This window comes from Vespa crabro, chromosome 6 (assembly GCF_910589235.1).
Source record: "Vespa crabro chromosome 6, iyVesCrab1.2, whole genome shotgun sequence".
NCBI classification, from domain to species: Eukaryota; Metazoa; Arthropoda; class Insecta; order Hymenoptera; family Vespidae; genus Vespa; species Vespa crabro.
This window is the reverse complement of record NC_060960.1, coordinates 6,173,396-6,194,232: the sequence shown is the minus strand read 5'-3', so window position 1 is coordinate 6,194,232 and position 20,837 is coordinate 6,173,396. Positions and strand designations below refer to the sequence as shown.

The following is a 20,837-nucleotide window of genomic DNA, read 5'->3' as shown; positions in this document are numbered from 1 at the left end:
TAAATAATGAATAATGAAATTATCTCTCAAATGATCATAAAGATATATACATGGAAATGAAATTATAAAAGTATTGACGATGCCGTTTGTACCTTTTTGTACAAATCAGTAAGCTGATAGTAGAAAAGTCTCGTGCTGAGACAGCCAAAGCGTAAGTAAGGTGATAGGCCTGTCTGACTCGGCAGTAGTGATTGCGGCGTCATCTTTGGCCTGCCGAAACTCGCTACCCAGGCCTTCCTCTCGAGATGACGTTCCAATCGTGCCAAGGCCTCGCTCTCACCACCGACCCATATAGGTGGCAGAAGCCCTTCTGTGTCGAAGCCTGTTAAGAAACAAACTAGGTCTCTTTCTCTTTCTCTCTCTCTCTCTCTCTTTCTCTCTCTCTCTCTCTCTTTCTCTCTCTCTTACACACACTCTCTCTCTCTGTCTCTCCTTCACTTACTTTCAAAAGTCCTCTATCGGAAAGAAGTCGTTTCGTTTGCTTACCAAACGACTTCCCTTTCAATTTTCAATCTTTCCTACTTGAAACTTCGCATGGGGAAAAAAAAAGAAAAAAAGAAAAAAAGAAAAAAGAAAGAAAGAAAAAGAATTTGCCCGTTTTTTTCCTTTTTAATTTAAAACACAAATTTCCTGCCACTTGACATAATGACAATATCTTCTTGAATTTCAACTTAATCTTGTATTTAACTTAATCGTGTATTTAATTAAATATTCATGATTTAGAATATGAATAACAATTATGAGAATTATTCAGGAATATGATAAAGTAGACGTAAACAAGGATGAAATGGAAAAGTGATTAAATGCATTGTTGCAATTTGTATGGACGATAACATTAAGATCATGGCTTCTATTGTCTTATGTCAGTCGTAATATGTACGTACATATATCATATGTGTACATACATATATACACACATTATATGTATAATACTTCATATATATACATATATATATATAAAATATATATATATATATATATATATATATGTTATATATGCTTCCGAAACAATGGGAGTATTTAAAAGAGAATTTCTTGGTGCTCGAATCTGCACGAAAAGATTCGCATTCTACTATGTCCCCGTGTTTCGATACGCATCCATGTACCATGTATGAATGAATGTATGCTTCCTATAGATCTATGTATGTATAGCAGAAATATCTATGTATAAGTTAAGACTTTCTCCGTAATATCGCTTTTCTGTCAAAGGCTGACGTCACGTATATGTATGTTATATCCCACGGAGATTACGGATTAAGGTCGGCCATAAATAGGAAATCTTATTAGGAATGCGAAGAAGTATTCGACGTTAGATTGTAACATGATCGTAAGCAATGATTTCTTATTTCTTCACTATATAAATCTCGAATAAACGAATAAAAGAGAGAGATGAGAGGAAATTGTGTGTGTATGTGTGTGTGTGTTGATATATATGTAAATATCTAGATATCTATACATGAAAATTAGTTCGAATGATAAAACTCTTGTTAGAGAAAAAAGAAAGAGATAAAGAGTACTCGTGTATGTTTGTATGCGTGTAAATCGTAGATTAGAAAACTCGTGCCATACCCAATAAGTTAAAAGAGAATGGTTTTATAGGCGCGTAAAAGAAAAAAAGAAGCGAGAGCATATAAAGTAGGTCGTATTAAGGGCGAAAACTTGGCACGTGTTGAATATTTTCTTGTTTGTTTTGTGACACGGCCTTTGCGAAAAATGGAGGTAAAAAAAAAAGAAAAAAAAAGAAAAAGCAAGGAGAGCAAGAGAGAGCGAGAGCAAAAGAGAGAGCGAGAGCAAAAGAGAGAGAGAGAGAGAGAGAGAGAGAGAGAGAGAGAAAAGGAGACGAATGAGAATGCAGCTCGTATTTCACGGTTCCGTGCACGTGGCCAATTGTACTCGTGTTCGTCTCGTTCCTCTGTGTGTGCGTGTGTGTATGTGTGTAAGCGCAACATATGTATATCCTATGCACACCTACCTAAATATCGGATGAAACACGATATTATTCGAGGAGTCGATTAAAAGTGCTAAGAATTATTGTTATCATTATTCGCTCATTCTAACCAATCTCGAGCATTATTTTTCCGAAATTGATTGATTGTCCTCTCAAATTTATTTAATGTTTTTATTTAACTTTTTTTTTGTTTGATCTTACCAAGTTCCTCCAACGTTGGTACACCAAAATGATCATCATGATCGTCCTTCAATGGAGTATAGGCATCACCAATGCAAACTGATGTTACTGTAGATACAGGCTTTTCTGGAGGATCCATACTCGCGACGACATTTTGAAACTGATGATAAGTTAGGGGTGGTTTGCCTCCATTTCTTTCTATAATTCTGAAATATAAAATAATTTAAAAAAAAAAAAAGAAAAAGAAAAGATATTCAATTGGGTGGAACTATCTATACTCTCACTTTCAATAATATCAAAAGATAAAATAAAAAAAAAAAAAAATCATCGAAACTGCAAGGAAAACTATAATTTAAAAAAAAAATATCTTAAAAAAGACTTTTCCAATAGAACAGATAATAACCATAAGTATTATTAAATCTATATTTCTATTTAGATGTAAACCGATCATCATATGTAATCCTCTAATAAAATCCTACTTAGGGGACTTAAGCCTTAAATCGAATGTTCCGGGCAAAGAGGTGTTTCGGACTTACTCGTCCAACTTGTAAAGAGTGTGCGAGACCCTCTGAACCACCGAGATACCGAGCTCCTTACAAAGCGTCGAAATTTTGTGGTCCCGTACGCGTCCAAATGGTTCTGGATCCTCTTCGAACGTTAAATTCGTCGTGCCCCATTCTTTAAAGAGCTTTGGTAAGGCATCCGCTGGTTGCCCTCGTATCACGAACAAACGGGAATTCAATTTCCTTAGGGAACAGTCGAGATCCTCGAGACATTGCAAGAGAAATCTGATAAAAACATAAAAATAAGAGAAAGAAAAAGAAATTACAAGTTAATAGGAATACTTTTAAAATCCAATTATCACTCAGTATTATTATTATCATTATTAATATTATTATTATTATTATTATTATTATTATTATTATTATTATTATTATTATTATTATTATTATTATTATTATTATTATTATTATTTCATTATATGCATGTAATCGCATTTAACACTTTATAGATATTCATCGAACATGTTCATTAATCTAAAACGATTTCATCCTTTAGCCTATAAACTCACCTCCATTTATTAATACCAACGTTAGTGCTTCCGGCAAACCAGGGGTCCAAAATAAAGACACACCGGAAAGTAGAAGCACCAGCTAGTCCTTCTCTTAGGGACGGATTATCATGCAATCTGAGTCCTCTTCGGAACCAATGAACCGTATGTTTCCTACCATCTCCTTGCACGGCCACTCCATCGCCAAATTCGCTTTTCCTACTACCCGTCATTTTACTTTTTATCGTCTTATTCGTCTTAGATTTTCTTTTTTACAAATCACCGCCACTCCAATCGTCGCCACCACCACCACCACCACTATCACCACCACCACCACTATCACCACCACCACAACCACCACCACGACCACCACTATTCGTTAGAAATCGCCGTTCTCCACTCTTTACTCTTGTAATCTACTCATTCTAACAGAGCTTATAGGTCGATCGATCGACCGGATCTATCTATCTTTATCTCTATCTACTTTTCTATCTCCCTCTTTATTTCTCTTACGACGTAACGATGGTGTATTGTACTCGATTTCCACGATTCTTCATTCAACTTCGTCCCTTTCCTTTCTACTACTAAATTTTTTCTTTCTTTCCTTTCTTTCGTTTCTTTCTTTCTTTCTTTCCTTTCTATCGTTTCTTTCTTTCTTTCTTTCCTTTCTATCGTTTCTTTCTTTCTTTCTTTTCCTCGATCTCTCTACTCTTAGCTTCAAATCGCATCCATTTTGTAGAAAATCGATGAATCCTCGCGTCGTCCTGATTTTTTCGAAGTACTTTCAAGAAGACTCTCTCGACTTGTTCTCTCTCTCTCTCTCTCTCTCTCTCTCTCTCTCTCTCTCTCTCTCTCTCTCTCTCTCTCTCTCTCCCTTTTTCTTTCGACGAATACCGAACGTATATTTGCAGAGACTTAATTCATTTTTCTATCCAGAAATAAAAAGAAAATGGTAAAACGAAAGCCTCATTGCTAATCGTCCGGCGGCATTACGCAATTATTTTATGCTAACGCAACCTCTTCTCCAAGTCAAGATTCTTCTTCTTTTCCTATTTGTGAAGGTATCACTTTCTGAAAAAAAAAAAAAAAGAAAAGAATTAGCGGTGTCCTCGTTAACATAAAATAAAAAAAAAAAGAAGAAAGGATAAAAAGAAAGAAAGAAGGAAAGAAAGGATAAAAAGAAAGAAAGAAGGAAAGAAAGAAAAAATTAGAAATGAAAGTCTCTTTCATTATCATTTTCAATTAAAATTCATCTGATTAATTTTTTGTTTTGTTTTTTTTTTTCCCATATTTTGTGAGATACGCACGAGAATAAACTCATATGACTAATATCTTGTACAAGGAACGACGTTGAAATATATTTAAGCTGGATTCGCTCTAAAGAAGGTTTTGGGGGAAGCTGATTAAAATGGCTGATTAAAATAAGCTGTAGAAATTACAGGATTAGAAAGAGGGGGAGGGGGATGAAAAGGAGGAAGAGAGACAGACAGAGAGAGGGAGTGAGACTAGACGAATCGGAAAGATTGAAATTGCATTTTTATATTTCGATTAAAATGCAGTCCCATAAGAACATATAAAAAAAAAAAAAAAACAAATGAAAAAGAAAATCATTTTATCATCTCTTTATCTTTTCTTTTATCATAAATAACAAATAAAAATATTTATTGAGACATCACGACTCGATGAGACGACATCTTCTTAAGAAAAGGAAAAGAAAAAAAAACAAGGTTAACGCTCGCGAACATTTTTATGTCATCTTCTTTTATTTTTGTTCACCTTTATCGACACGTAGATTAGTCACGAACTACATCTACGTAACGATCGATGCTACCTCTCATTCAACCCGAATATAGACGACGTTACGTGATTGAACAAATATTATTTCCAGTGTCAAGCCTTTGTAGAACTAATTATATGTTATACAGTGACACTCTTTCAATCATCGTGTTCTTTATTAGTTTTATTTTCCTTTTTCTCTTATTTCCAAATAAGAATTAAACATATGGATATAGATGTTATTTCTCTATTTATCGATCTCAATTAATTCATCCTAATATATGTTTGAAGATCTTCGATCAATTTTTTTGATCATCTTTTTTTAACTTTTCTTTAAAGTTAAAAAAAAGAAAAACAAAAAAAAAAGAAGAAGATTTTATAAAATTAATTCGAAATAGAACTTTTTTCGATCAATAAGAATGTAGAATATTTTCTTTATCGATTGATGAACATCTTGTTTCACCTGATCGTTCATTAAAATAGTACTTTTATATTGAAATAATTCTTCCTTTTCCTAATCTTCTCTTAATTTCTTACAGAAAGAATAAGTCAAAGAAAGCAAACACTTTCAACATCCACGAATTAAATTGCCTCACTATGGTTTTAACTTTAATTACTAGAAACACGGAAAACGAATGGCATTACGTCGTTTCATTTAGCTTAAAAACAACGCGCTGACCCAATGACATAATCGTTCTTTTTTTTTTTTTGCAGACAGTTATTATGCAACTTTGATCGATACTCAATGGATCATTGATATTCGATCGATAAAACAGAAATCGATAAGACATGAATTTTCGCGAGAATTTTATTTCTTTTCATTTTTTTTATTATAATATTAAAAATATTTTTATTATAATATTAAAAAAAAAAAAATATATATATATATAGATTTTATAATATATTTCGAAGTTAGTATGTTAGTAACGTAAACACATTCATTATATTATGTCTATATGTTGCATATAAATTAATGCAGAACGACAAAATAGTAGTTGAAATGACGAACATATCAGTTAGATGTAGAATTAGGCAAAAAAAAAAACATTCGAGTGTAAATTACATATACTTATAGGAGCATATGACAGACAGATCGTAACACTTCCTATAAGAATTTTTCAATAAATGTTTTCGAATATGTTGCACAGGAAACTTAATAAATGAGACATATGAGAGTCTTGGCGTTTATTCTTACTGCGACTTTAAGAAAAAGAAAACAAAATAAAAGTCAACAAGATGACACATTCCTATAATCAATTGCAGTCATCTTTATTACCGACCGAATAAAACAACGCCCTCTAAATGTAACCTATCGCGCGCTTTATCTTGCATGACAGCAACGAATCCAATATACGCAAGTATATATATATTGTATGTTACGTGTCGTGTGTATATACATGTATAGATATGTCATATACAAGGAGCACGCACATATAGCAAATTCATTTTTCAACGTTCAAGAAAATAATTATTTCCAAGTTGTAAGATTAAATCGAAATAAAAAGAAAAACGAATTAAAAGAAGAAATAACGTAAATAAACTTACTGAAAGAGGCGCGAAATTCTAACAATCCTTTCTCTTTGTCTTTCTCCCGTCATACGACAGAAAACATAAATCTGACGTCGTCACGAATAAATCGTAATTCTGTTATCGTTGCCAACATTAATTTCCGACGAATTAATAATTTCTTTAATGCAATTTGCATTAACACTACACAAATAATGCACAATAACGCGGTTAATAAAATGATAATTAAAATACACTTCAACGATATCTATATCTATGCTCTTCGTATGACAATCTCTTCTGTCTACGCGCTCGAGAATGGTAACGAACACATGATCGTAAAGAGGTAATAATAAATGCACAATGATTTCCGAGAAAAGAAGAAAATTGGACTGTTGTATTCGTCGAGAGTCGTGCTTATGGTTCTCACCTAGGACTTGCTGCTTGCAAGCAGGATAAGGGAGACAGCGTGCAGAGGAAAGGGGAAAGCTTTTGCCACGCCGAACGCAACGTGACCGCCAGTTCTACCTAAGAACCGATTGGTTCTATCGGTCACGTGGTACACCGGTCACATTGCAGCCACCATGGTCGTCGCGATCGTTCATTCTCGCCTCTCTCTTTTTTACTTCGTTTCACCGATTGAGCACTATTCTCTTCTCTTCTCTTTTCCTTTCCTCTTCTCTCCTCTCCTCACCACTAGTTCTCTTAGCTTCCTTCTTCGTTTGCACTTTTAATTCTTTTTGTAAATTCCAATAATTATTATTACCAATCAAGATCGTACACGCGCTATTCCTTCTTTTCCATCCCATTTATTTTTTCTTCAAATTTGCACTTTTTTTTTTTTTTACAAACTGATCAGTTTTTCTTCTTTTTTTTATGTTTTTTATTTTTTTTTATCAAGAAAACCTTTTCTTCTCTCGTTGATTGGACCTCGATTATGAAAACGGCGACACTTGTTATATCATCGATTATGATCGACGTTATGACACGTTTCATTTTGCGTATGTAGAATTCTACAAACAGGTCATTGATGAATTTTATGCTAGATAAGATATATACGTATGTATGTTTATGTATATATATATATTTTTTTTTTTATTGCTAATTGATAGAATTGACAATTTATAGTTGCTTATATCGCATTAAATTTGTTTTTCTAAACGTATTTACAATAGCAAAGAAAAAAAAAATCACGTGAAAGGGATATTACTAGTTGCGAATGTTCACGCTCGATCGGAATACTTTATTGCGTTTTATTCAGCTGCCTTTTATGGCTGCTTAAAAGCACAGAATAGAAAAAAATAGAGCTGATTTCGTCAAAGAGATAATTACAGAAAATTTTTTATTTATATATCTACATATTAAAAATATGAAATAAATCTTCTAACAACAACAATAATAATAATAATAATAATAATAATAATAATAATAATAATAATATTTTCATTTGATCCTGTTTTATCGACCGAACTTAATATTTACCGAATCAATGTGCAATATTGATTGCTGCAAAAGATACTACATACAATGTAATTATTATAAATGACTGAACGAATTAACTGTATATCTACGAAATTATAAATAAAACTATTAAAAGGAGCGTTACACATAAATGTGTTGTTATGTTGAATACAAAATGCTATTGTTATATTTTTTTACCGGATTTATTCCAAACGGAAAATAGGTTTATTTATATGTGGAAAGCTCGAAAAAGTATACGTCATGTACAAATATTATCTGCAAAATATTTCGCTCTTTGTTAAATATACAAATTTAGGTATGTATATATAAAAGCTCATTTTTCAATCATAAATGCATAAAGTAGTAATACGGAAATAATCACTATCTTCGAAGTAGTTACAACTATTTATTATTCGTTTCCATATATAAAATGCACCAAGGAAAACAGGATGATAACCCTATGTTTTCAAATATCGCTTTTCATCTTTTTTTTTCTCTTTTCTTGGTTTCTTCCTTTTACATTCTCTGTCACACATTACATATCAGCATATAAAATTGACTCTCTAAAAATCCATAATATGCATGTGTTCTTACACATTTATGCAATCTTTCTTAATTAAAATTATGATTATTTCTCGTTTCGACCTATAATATTGTTTTTATTAACACGTTACATACTGACAATATCTTTTAGCGTTTGCCTATAACTAAATATTTTTTTCTATACATTCGTATATCTTATAATTTTTTTTAAATTCCATGCACGTGTTTATCATTTTTATTATATATATATATATATATATATATATATATATATATATATATATATTTATTTATTATAGTTTATAGTGCGATTATCAACAAGTCCTACTACCTACATCGTTTTAATTGTCTCTTCTAGTGTTATTTAACAACCTCACAAAAATTTTATTGTACACGATTCGTTTCGATTTATTATTAGATTGTATTCACATATATGTATATGCATATAAACATATGTATATACACACACATACAGGAGCATGAATACATGCCAATAAACTGATCATGTGTGACATACATATGTATGTATGGAGAAAGAAAATTATATATATATATATATATATATATATATATATCGACGACCTTGAATTGTTTAAATAATAATAATAATAATCTCTGAGCATTAGCGTCGTCTACATGTATTTGGAACAAAATTTTATGACTATGGTGTATCGCGTCAGTATTTTTTTTAGCTTTTACATTTGATATATATATAAAATAACTTTATATAATCTATGACTATCTTTTACTTCCAAATGTCACATTACATTGACATAATTTTGGAATGCGATATTATTAACCGCTCATCATTTATAATTATAGTAACTCAAAATACGAAAATTTAAGAAAAAATAAATTATCTAACGGTTTTAGAAAAAAAAAAGAAGAAAAAAAAAAAGCGAACGTTTTGAACATTTATAAACTATTTAGATTTTTTTTTTTTTTTTTTTTATTAAAGCTGTGTAACGCAAGAAAGAGCTGATTATTTCTTTATGCCATAGGACCATCTGATAAATTTCCATATATTATATATATGGATATATATACGTTCAAGAAATTTTACTTACATATGAAATACTATGAGCATTTGTTTTTATACAATACTACAATAGTTAGAAAGCTCTGACATAGAAGAAAAAAAATATTGCCTTGTACATATTGGGTCATAATATAAATAAATTCGGTTATATTCACTTAGAATTAAAACGTGTTTACATTTTTAACCGAACTTATTTATGCGTATTATTATAGCCTAAAATATAAGAGTACTAATTATTAGAAAAGTATCATAAAATGTTATGACACTAATAATATTGATCTTTACCATCAATAATATTAATGAAGACTTCACGAACTATTATGTTAATCTTACTAAATAAAGAAACCAAAACTGTGAAGGTGAAAAATACTGTAACTATCACAATAAATGAAAGCTAATTGCCAATTCTTAACCCACAATATGATATTATCTGTATAAGTGATCTATAAAAAGATAAGGATCACTAATAATGAAATTCTATCAAAGGAACTGTCGCTTAATCTTTGCTAATATAATTGTTCAGCTAATTTCATTTAGAAACATTTAGAATTTGTCATATAGAGCAAAATATTTCCTCTTTTTAGTAACTTTCATATTCATTATGATTTCTTTTTTTCAGCATATATAATCCTAATCTTAATATATTTACAATAATAGCAGTATCATAATTAAGGCCGTCAGAGCTGACAGTAGGCATTTGCAGCATAAATATGATCTAAACACATATTTATCTATCTAATGTTATTTAAATGAATACCTATATTCTTCTTTTTTTTTCCTTTTTTTCTTTTTTTCTGTTTTTTTTTTCTTTTTTTTTCTTTTTTTTTCTTTTTTTTTTTTTTGAAATTGCTGCCAATTAATATATACATAGTACGTAGTAAAATTCGTATGTACAATGGCATGTGAGCTTGTAATGATGCTGCATTTAAAAAGGTAATTTGTGTATTTAACAGTCAAACGAACTGAACTTCTAACTTCTGGAAGCATTTTGTTTCCTTAAGATGTTAATAAATATTACAATATCTTCGATATTCAAAAAATATAAAGGCAGGTAATCAGTTAATATTGAAATACTGGTTGATGTGTATTCTATAAGTCATTGAAATAGATTTATATGAATCATTAACTATTTAAGAAAAGTAAAGAAATATTATATCATATTGAAACAAATTACTAAAAAGTATGTGATATCTTTTCAGCAGAGATCTGTGATCTCATTAAGGTCCCCCTTCCCTTTTTACTTCAATAATCATTATCGTCCTTTTCTCGGTATGTCGTCAACATTATCAGCTGTGTTTATATCCGTCACGTATTTGGCACTTTCAACGCCGAGAAAGAATCGATTTTGTAGCGAAGATGAATATACAAGAAGGATGAAAGTTAATAGGGAAATCTTTTTTCTTTCTTTGAAGAATCTTAATATCTCTGCTTTTTCTTTTATGCAAGCATCCGTATTGCTTTAAATTCTACAATATTGAAACACCTACTGCCATTTCTCATTTTGATTTTTGCGCGAATAATTTTATATTAACATAAAATTACTTATAAACAATAAGATCTTTAAATAATTAGTAATCCATAAAAATCATGAAAACAAACTTTTGATCAAATCCAAGTTTGTCAATCTTCAATGAAATATATATGTCAATGACTATATTTATTCTCTTAAAATTTCATTTAAGTTCTCTGATCCTTCATTTACAGTTGTCATAATATATCCAGGTACGCATATTATATCGTGCAAGTATTTTCTTCAAAATACTTAGAATATATATTGTAGAAAAAGAAATTGAAGTTGTATTTTATATTTTATAGGAACATCCGTCTTGGAGGGTTCTTAGTTGAAATGCAGTAACAACTTTTCTTATTTATTTCACACTCTTCCGAGGCCTACCACGTTGTTTAGTTTCACTGCTTACAGTTTGATTAAGAGTTGATCGTTTGGCAGTATGTGTACTAGCTACTTTATGCACAGTCCTTCCTACTTCTATTTTGTATAAATCTAAGGAAATATCTCCACTTTCAATCGCTTTTCTAGACCGCCGTGTACGTCCAGCTATTCGTTCCATTTCATCAAACTTAGTTTGTAATCTTTGAGCCAATTCAAAATCTTCTTTCTCTTGAAGAACCAATCTTTCTATTCTTTCTTGTTCTTTAATTACTTCTTCGTTTGATAGAACATTCTCATTGATTATTGTAGCACTATTGGTATTATTTGATATAGTTCCTTGTGATACGAGACACGAATTCAATCGATCATAATTATGTTTATTGTTGTTTGGATTTTCTTTATTTAAAACATCTTGATCATATTTTTTGGAAGAATTATTAACTACTGTTTTGATATTCCGACTTGACTTTCTTAATCCATGAATAATTGTTTTGCAACTTGTATTGAGACTATCTACATCATTTTTTATGTTTTCACTTTTGTTCCTTAATGTAGGCTTGTGCGAACAATTTAACTTTATCCTTTTCTGTACAGTAACTGCAGATCGTTCACTTGTTGACGTTTGATTATTACCTTTCCTAGATAAAGCTCTTTTCCTTATACCTCTTTTATTCGTAGGTTTCCTCTCATCGCCACTGTCTGCTTCAAGTATTTTATCTTGTTCAACTTGTGAATTCTTTCTTTTAATATTTACTTTCCTCTTTTTAATTCTTTCTGCAATGTTTTCTACAGCTACATTATCCCTACTATCTTCTTTCTGTTCATTACATTCTAAATCTTCATTACATTCTAAGCGTTCCTTAGCATTGTTAAATGAGGGGTCAGAATTTGTTACATTATCATTCACTTCTTCTTTATCTAATGTAAACTCGACATCTTTTCTATTTGACCATATATTCTTTTGTCTCTTACTTTTTCCCATCATACCGTTCTTTATTTGTGATCTCCAAGTTTTTTGAACTTTCCCTGAAGTTACATGCTCGTCTAAGATTAGTTTTTTGCTTACTTTAGTACCATTAATTGTTCTATTTATATTCTTTGCGTAATTCTTATTACTATCAAATGATAGTTCAGGAACCAAATCAAGTCTGCGTATAGCATCATGTATCTGAGACTTTGATGATTTATTAACAGTAACATTAGCTTGTTGGGTAAGAGAAGTTGATGGATTTTGTTGAACTTCATCTATTCTCTCTCTAGTTTCACACACATTCTCCTTTATTTTCATATCTTGTCTAATTTTACCTATATAACATAATATCAGCACATTAATTGTGGTTATTTTTTAATCAAGTTTGTTTTAAATACAAACCTTTAAAAGCACTCCATGAACATCCAATAATTCTCTTTAAATGAGTTGGAGACGGAGCCTTTGGTAAAGCATTAGATATTCTCTTCAAAACAGGTATTACCCTAACCAATTTTGGTTCAATTTGTTTTCCATCTGTATATATAATTATAAAAATATCATGAAAAAATTATATCAAGAAATTATATCTAATCAAAATTATATCTATATCAACAAATATTCCATATTCACAAACAAATAAAATGTTATGAAAAGCGTATGTACCTATGGACATTTTGAAAGGTGTTCGCGGCATTGCCTTAATAGGTTTAAAGTGATGAATTTCTTGATTGATACTATCATGACTACCTGCACTTTCAGCACTACCAATTCTTTCATCGCCATTTCCTGAGGTCATGCAAACTTCTACACCTAAACTTTTCTTTTTACTACTTAAAACATCACTGGGTACACGTAATTCTTCTTTGCTCTGCATACCATAAATTTTAGAAGTGGAACATCCTGGTTCCAAAGTATAATTTGAAGTTCCAGGCTGAGTAAATTTAGTTACCACTTGATGTTTTAAAGTTCTTGCAATTGTGTTATAAACAGGCATTGACTTTTGACAACAAAACTTAGCAGTAGAATCTTTATATGCATTTGATGTGTTTGGTTTTGCACTCGACGCATATCTTTCTGCACGAATTTTGGATATCAAAGCAATATTAGAACGTCTTAATTCAGAACCATTTTTTAATTCTGAAAGATTCATTTTTCTTGTTTCCAAATTTGGCCCATCAAATTTAAAAATTTCTGTATTAAGTAATGGCATTGATTTAGTATCAATCTTAGATATATCAACTGAACAATTTGACATTGACGAAGTTGCGCATTCATTTTGGTACATTGTCACCTCTTTTTGTTTCTCTGCTAATTGTTTTTTTGCTAAATTTTGAGCTAATAATTGATCTCGTGCTATCTGCACAAATTGTTGCTGCTGTTCTTCAACTTGAATTTTTCTTATTAATGCCTGGCTAGCAATTTCTTCGTTCTTTCTTTGACGTCGCATTTCTTCTTCAGCCATTTGAAGTTGTGCTTCATATTCTCTTCGAATCTCTCCAGCAGCACTAAGTATTTTATTCCTGGTTGATAATCCTATGGAAAAAATAAATTTTTCTCTACACTTATTTAAATCTATATAAGAAACACGTATCAACGTAGTAAACAATAGTAAATGTATTAATTCAGATATATACAAAGTGCTAATACTCCAATAGGGATACCATGACACAAAACAAAGAAATTCTACAAATAAACATTAAAAAATAATTTTATAGACGAAATAATATCAATAATGCTCATACACATACGCATGTGTGTGTATAGTATATGTGTGTATATATATATATATATATGTATGTATATATGTGTGTGTGCGCTTTAATGAAATTGGGGTTATGTTATGTTTGTTTATTGTTAGGCGATGTCACCCACCAGCGTCCAATTCAATTTCTCCGTCGTCTCCGTTATATTTGTCTTCAACCTCTTTGGGAAATTTAGTCCTGATGAGTTCCCAAAGTGCGTTATTGACCAATGTTTCAGACTTGGTAGCTGTACGAAGCCAAGAACCTACACGAACTCTGCAAAGAGGACAACTCAGGCTGTTATGTTCAAAGGTTCCTTTCAAGCACCGTAAACAGAGGTTATGTGTACAAGGAAGTGTCACTGGCTCGATTAATATACCGCGGCACACGGGACACATTAAATCTCTTAAATTCACATCTGCGGAAGACCGCAACAATGAAATATCAAATAATTTTGACGTTCGTTTTAAATATGTCGCCATCTTTTCATGTTCTTACAGGGGGGTCAAACTCGGACAGGAAAGCAAGTTTCAATTATATCGTACTAAAATCATAGATGGCATTAATGTTTCTATAGAACACCATCTTGTTGAAAAAAAATGAACTAGAACAATTGGGCGCAAATTCTTTTAGCGTTTTATTCGGCATCAATTGGCTAATATTTGCTATTCAAAAGTATTAGGTAAGAATTATAACGGTTTATTTTTATTAAAATTTTTGATTATTAAATACTTGATAAAGATATTAACGCCATCTGCAATTTCAGTTAATCGAATCCTTGTGCCTTTCGGTACTATTCAAGGTTTAGTCTATCACTACATGATACAATTCAAGTGATACGAATTTGACTACCTATTCAGAGTGCTACTAAATAGTGAATCTAACAAGAGATAGTGTTAAAGCTATTATGTCTCCGAGAAAATTAAGAAAATGTAAGATATAAATACAAAGTTACCTTTTAATGTTTTAGTAAAATTAGTCATATAATACATCAGTCATACAATACATGTCCTATAATATAAATATGGCGGTTATTTTGATAAAGATAAACTTATAATTAAGAACATATGAAGAAAAAAGATATTAAAATTTATCTTCGGAAATGTTATATCGTTGAATAATTAAATTTTTTTACAATATTATGCCATTTTTAATTATACATTTATTGTTACAAATAAATTTTAATAATTATAAAGTTATTTTATTTTAAAAATATTTTTCATATTATAACATTGTATTTTTCATTTGTAGGCCGTGTAATAGATACATCTGTTATTATCACAAGAAAAAAATCAAAAGCACGTAATTTGATAAATAGGAATTCAAATTCTTTACAACGTGCTGAGGAGAATGTAGAAAATCAAAAGAAAAATAAGACCAATCTTTCGATTGTAAAAGATAAACAATTAAAAAATGAAAAATCTTTGAATATAAAATTTTCAAAGAGGAATATACAGTCGGAAAAATCAAAAAAAAATAATAGTCCTAATAAATCTATAATGATAAAAAATCCTGTGCCAAAGGCAAATAAAGGTATTATGTACATTGATACTGAAAGTAATATTGATAACATATCATGTGAACTAATTAATGATTCATTTATCGATTTGAACATAAATAATGAACTGAAAAACATATGTAACATATCACTCAATGAAACTATCACTCCTAAAAGTAGCCCTATTTCGGTAACTTTAACACCCCAAAGAACAACCAAGACACCAAGAAAATCACCTTTGCATTTAACTTCTCCAAAAACACATTCTGAAGTTCCTCTTGGAATATCAAAAACACCTAGAAAGCTCATGCTTTCTGTTAATTCCACAACTAAATTTAATAATTCTGAAATATCTTTACGAAGCAGAAAGAGTTTGAATAACAGTATGTTAAACAATGTTTCAATGAATAATATTAAAGTAAAACTAAACAAGTTAAACACAAGTTATACATCTACTGAAAATTTATCGAGATTATCAAAATCTCCAAAAATTGTATTAAGATCACCAAGCACAAAATCAAAACGTAAATCATTGAAGATGAAGTTATCTAATGAAAAAGGTAAAAGGTTCACTGTAACAACAGTGAAAAAATCTCCAAATAAGGATATGTCAACAAAAGTTTTTAATAGATCCAAAAGAGGTAATATGAATCGTAAGTCATTGTCAAGTAAAGCAAGTGACTTAGAACTAAATTTGACAAATGTAAATAATCTATCAGCTTACTATAAAGAAATAATATCAAAAAAGCCAATGGTGATACTTGAAAAAATTCCATTACTGGATAACTTAAGCCTATTAGTGAAGTCTCAGAATAATCAATATCCAATGAATAGCACATTTGATGTAAAGAACGTGCAGAAAGAATTATTTAAAGATTCAGATTCTCCAAAAAATTCAATTTCATTAAATATATTATCAAGGAACAATAAAGTATTAAATAATATATTTCCTTTAAATTTAACATCAAGCCCACAAATAAAACGTAAATCGCATTTAAATGAGGATATACTTTATTTATCACCAAAAGCAACAAGTAGTCCTGTTATTGATAACAAAATGCATAAAAATTCTATTTGTCTAAATTCTACCAATAAAATAAATAGATCATATAACAATAGCAAAAATAACAATATAAATATTAATGATAAGGAAACAAATATAGCAAATGAGACATACGAGCTTCTTGAACCAAAAACTCCACACTTACAACAACAATGTAGAAAACGTAAAGCAGTAGAAATAGATACCAATGATAAAAGAGATATAAAAAGAGCATGTAAAGTTCGTTTTGCTGGTTCAGAATCTCAGAATATTAATAAATCACAGACAACAGTATTAGAAACTAAGAATACTGAACTAACTATTTCTTTACCCAAAACAAAACATATCAGTAATCTAACAATTAGAAAAACTCCAGTTATAAGACATATTTCTCACAAAAGATCAAGTTCTATGTCCAATGATTTTGCAAATAAAAGCAAATCAGACTCTGAATTTAAGAGAAGGTCTAGGTCTACGTCTAATATTAATAGAACACTTTATAACAATAGCAGAAAAATGGACAAGACACTTTCTTCTACATTAAACAAAACAAAAAATATTGGAAATGAAGAAAAAAAAGGTAAAACATCTAAAAAACAATTAAATTTATATACAATGTATTTGAATATTTAAAGTTATATCTTATTCTATATATAGATGCAATAATTAAAATATATTTAATTGCAGATGTCAAAATACGTAGTGCTAAAAAAATCCCAAATTTTTCAGAAATTCATAAAAAACTGTTTTCTAAAATGGAATCTCTTGTAGATAATAAGAATCGCCTGATAAAGCAACATGAAGCATTAAGTAACAATCATTAATATTGAACTTATCTAATAAAATTATAAAATATATTAAAGTGTGTATGAATTAATTATGTTTTTATTGTTCACAGAAACATTCAATGTTTCAAAATTAGATACAAAAGATATAAAGAAACCAACAGACACAAAACGTGATGGGTATACTAAATTTGGTTTTAAAATAAGAAAAGCTGACGCTGCCAATATTATTTTAAGAAAGCAACAAACAATTCGGCAGTAAGTAATAAATCCTTAAATTATTGTCATCTTTTTGATGTATAATAAATATTAATTGTATACATATATATTTGTAGAAAAGATAAACGAGAAGAAAATAGAGTACTATTGAAAGGTGTAAGAACAAATAGGCGATTTGAACTTCAAATGAAAATGCGTAAACTGTCTGAATAAGTCGATAGATTTTCTTTTATATCACTTAATATAGATTACTGTTAGATAAAGAATAAGTAATTAATTTGGACTATACTTATTATTATAATTTTGTAAACAGTAACGCGGCGATTATTTTATTTTGCATTGTTTGCTCAATATTCAAAAATATATATACTAAACTAAGATCTTTAATAGAAAAAAAAATGAAATATAGATTATTTTAAATATATCATAGTTTATAAAAAAATTCTACTGTTATAGTATTATTTTCGGAGTTTTAAAAAGACTCTAGAGTATTATATTCTTTATATGAATATATACAAATAATTAATAATTTTACTAATCTCGGTTTGCACGATAATTTTTTAATTTGATTATACTTATTCATACTCTACTTATTCATTTGCTGTATGTAATTGTATGAGAACAGTAAAAATAAGACTAAACTTTCTATTGTTTTAATTTACTCATAACGAATTTAATTAAAATTCACGAACGAACCTATAAATTTAGGAATGTTTAAGAGACAATTAAGTGTACATATTTGTAAATTAACGCAAATCTCTGATAGCAATTTGCCAAAGTTACCACCTAATACAAATATTTTTGCTCGTTGGAAACGACGTTATCAAAAATTGATCTTGGTATCCGCGAAACATCCGCTGACACGTTTTTGTCTACGTAGTCGTGCTGCTATAGCTTTTGAAAAAAGAAGGCATGGTCGTTCATCGTATTGGTGGATAATACATCCATATAGTATTTTAAGGTATTATCAAAAAGAAATATGTAATAATTATATTATGCAACATATAATCTTTCAGATTTTTTTGGGATTTCCTGATGATAATAACATATCTTTATATTTTTGTCATCTTACCATATATCATAACATTTCGTAGAATAGCTAAAAACGCAGATCCTGAATTATTAAGAATTGTTTATCCTGCATATGTTATTTGTATAATTGATATAATTCTTAATTTTATAACTGGATATGTATCAATTGATAGTCATAAAATATTTCTAAATCCTTGTTTAATAATACGGTAAATTTTTTAAAAATACTTTTAAAAAAATGTTTAAGGTATAGAAAATTCTAAATATATTTAATAATATGATTTCTGTTTAAGGCATTATGTAAAAACATATTTTTTCATAGACCTTGCTTCCTCTATTCCTTATACTTGGTTTTATAAACAACGTATATTACCATCTGGTCCTAATTCAAATTACATATTTCTTTTACTTGAGATCTTGCCTATATTAAAAATTATAAGATTAGGTACACTACATCAATATATTAGACAACTTAATATTGTAAGTATCAATGAAATAACAATGGTTTCAAATTCATTTATATAATGTGAAAAGAATTATATATTAATTTATAAGATATTTGGAACTTCTCATGCTCAAAGAACAATTATCTGGCTTATTATTCAGACTTTGTTAATTTTTCATTGGAGCAACTGTTTCTCTTATGTATTTCCGTATATTGTGATGCATATAATTGGAGATAGTATAGAGGTATGTAGATTTCTAGAATTATTACACAATTATTATAATTATAACATTAATCATTTTTAGAACTCTGGAACATATTTAATATATACAGAATTATATAAACAGTCTGATTGGATAATTTATATAGAATCTTTACATATTGGTTTAAGTAATTTAATTGGATTTAGTTTTGTTGAATTCCAATCATTTGGAACATTAGATAAGATTGCTCATTGTATACTACTTATTTTTGGAAAAGGCTATTTGATTTACGTAATCGGAAAGTATAATAACTCTTTTTAATATAATATATTTTTAACTATAATTAATTATTTCAATATATTATCAACAATAGTGATAATTCTGCAATTAATAAAATCATTGATAGAACCGGAACTAAAATATTCTCAAATTATATATGAAGTAAAAAATTATATACGAGAAAAAAAACTTCCAAAACATCTTGAAGATAAGCTTGTTACTTATTTTAAGTATAAATTTCAAGGCAACTTTTTTAAAGAGCAAGTTATATTAAATACTCTTTCCAGTCAGTTTACAGAAATATAATAAGTGCACGATTTTGAGATGTAAATTACACATAATATGAATCATGATATATATTTTTTAGACCATCTTAATCAAGAAATTATAATATATATTAGACGTGGTTTATTAGAAACTGCAAAAATTCTTCATAATTTATCACCAACAGTACTTGGACATTTGATTAGTAATATTTACATTAAATAAGAAATTAAAATTTTTTAAATGAAGTGAAAAATAAGAATTTGAAATAATATTTTGATTCTTTTCACAGTGGTTTTAAAACCAGTTATTTATATGGAAACCGATGTAATTTATAAATATCGTGAAGAAGGTGATTGCATGTACTTCATAGCTAGTGGAACAGTTGCATTAATTACTTTTTGGGGTAAAGAAGTGAGTATTAATAATTAATTAATTATAAGTAGATCGTATAAATCATTTACTATTTATAATGTTATTAATTTAATTAGCGAGTAATAATAATTAATTATAATGTTATTATACATGTTGTAATATTTTGTATTCATTTAATCAGATCTGCCATCTTGAAAATGGCGATCATTTTGGTGCAGAAGTTTTAATCAATTCTCAAAAGCGAAGAACTGAATCTGTTTTAGCTTTAGAAGTTTGTGAACTTTTGCGTTTTAATCGTCAAGATTTTAAACGTCTTGTTTTTCACGGGTCTGAATTATTCATGAGAATTGAAAATGATATAATAAAAAGGCATAAATTAATCGAAGAATTGGAAAAGCTGCATGAAGAATCTGAAAAACAAAAGAATGAATTAAAAAAATAAAATAGATACAGTTAATTAAAACATCAAATTTTATGCGATTAGTATTTTGAATTTATATATAATTTAAATAAACTATTCATTGATTTAAGTCCCCGTTCATTCATTTTTAAATTTGATTCAATTTCTAATAGAATCACTAACGCCAC

General features: G+C 29.1%; 4 protein-coding genes across 6 annotated transcripts; 2 read left to right on the top strand and 2 right to left on the bottom strand.

Annotated features, from left to right (window-relative positions):
- Window positions 1–62: 62 nt before the first annotated feature.
- On the bottom strand, window positions 63–3,412 carry LOC124424808 (cryptochrome-1-like). The gene is made up of 4 exons (XM_046964311.1): window positions 3,201–3,412; window positions 2,665–2,916; window positions 2,150–2,334; window positions 63–307 (listed from the first exon to the last, which is right to left on the bottom strand). The coding sequence occupies exons 1-4, from the start codon at window positions 3,410–3,412 to the stop codon at window positions 63–65; spliced, it is 894 nt and encodes a 297-aa protein (XP_046820267.1).
- Window positions 3,413–3,809: 397 nt separating this feature from the next.
- Window positions 3,810–14,646, bottom strand: LOC124425256 (putative uncharacterized protein DDB_G0277255). 2 transcript variants are annotated; one of them, XM_046965420.1, is made up of 5 exons: window positions 14,238–14,646; window positions 13,029–13,898; window positions 12,768–12,899; window positions 6,501–12,700; window positions 3,810–4,250 (listed from the first exon to the last, which is right to left on the bottom strand). In XM_046965420.1, exons 1-4 carry the CDS (start codon window positions 14,587–14,589, stop codon window positions 11,373–11,375), a joined length of 2,682 nt encoding a protein of 893 aa, XP_046821376.1. In that variant the 5' UTR covers window positions 14,590–14,646; the 3' UTR covers window positions 3,810–4,250; window positions 6,501–11,372. The 2 variants fall into 2 exon arrangements, with proteins under 2 accessions (XP_046821376.1, XP_046821377.1); XM_046965421.1 differs by having other exon boundaries at window positions 6,892–12,700.
- A 43-nt stretch (window positions 14,647–14,689) lies between these two features.
- Window positions 14,690–18,866, top strand: LOC124425257 (uncharacterized protein MAL13P1.304-like). 2 transcript variants are annotated; one of them, XM_046965422.1, is made up of 6 exons: window positions 14,693–14,789; window positions 14,874–15,039; window positions 15,359–17,227; window positions 17,335–17,457; window positions 17,546–17,690; window positions 17,768–18,866. In XM_046965422.1, exons 2-6 carry the CDS (start codon window positions 15,015–15,017, stop codon window positions 17,862–17,864), a joined length of 2,259 nt encoding a protein of 752 aa, XP_046821378.1. In that variant the 5' UTR covers window positions 14,693–14,789; window positions 14,874–15,014; the 3' UTR covers window positions 17,865–18,866. The 2 variants fall into 2 exon arrangements, 1 of the variants encoding a protein (XP_046821378.1); XR_006942455.1 differs by lacking the exon at window positions 17,768–18,866 and having other exon boundaries at window positions 14,690–14,789; window positions 15,359–17,226; window positions 17,333–17,457.
- A 1,054-nt stretch (window positions 18,867–19,920) lies between these two features.
- LOC124424724 (rap guanine nucleotide exchange factor 4-like) lies at window positions 19,921–20,719 on the top strand. Its single transcript, XM_046964169.1, has 2 exons — window positions 19,921–20,288; window positions 20,431–20,719. The coding sequence occupies exons 1-2, from the start codon at window positions 20,190–20,192 to the stop codon at window positions 20,689–20,691; spliced, it is 360 nt and encodes a 119-aa protein (XP_046820125.1). The 5' UTR covers window positions 19,921–20,189; the 3' UTR covers window positions 20,692–20,719.
- Window positions 20,720–20,837: the final 118 nt, after the last annotated feature.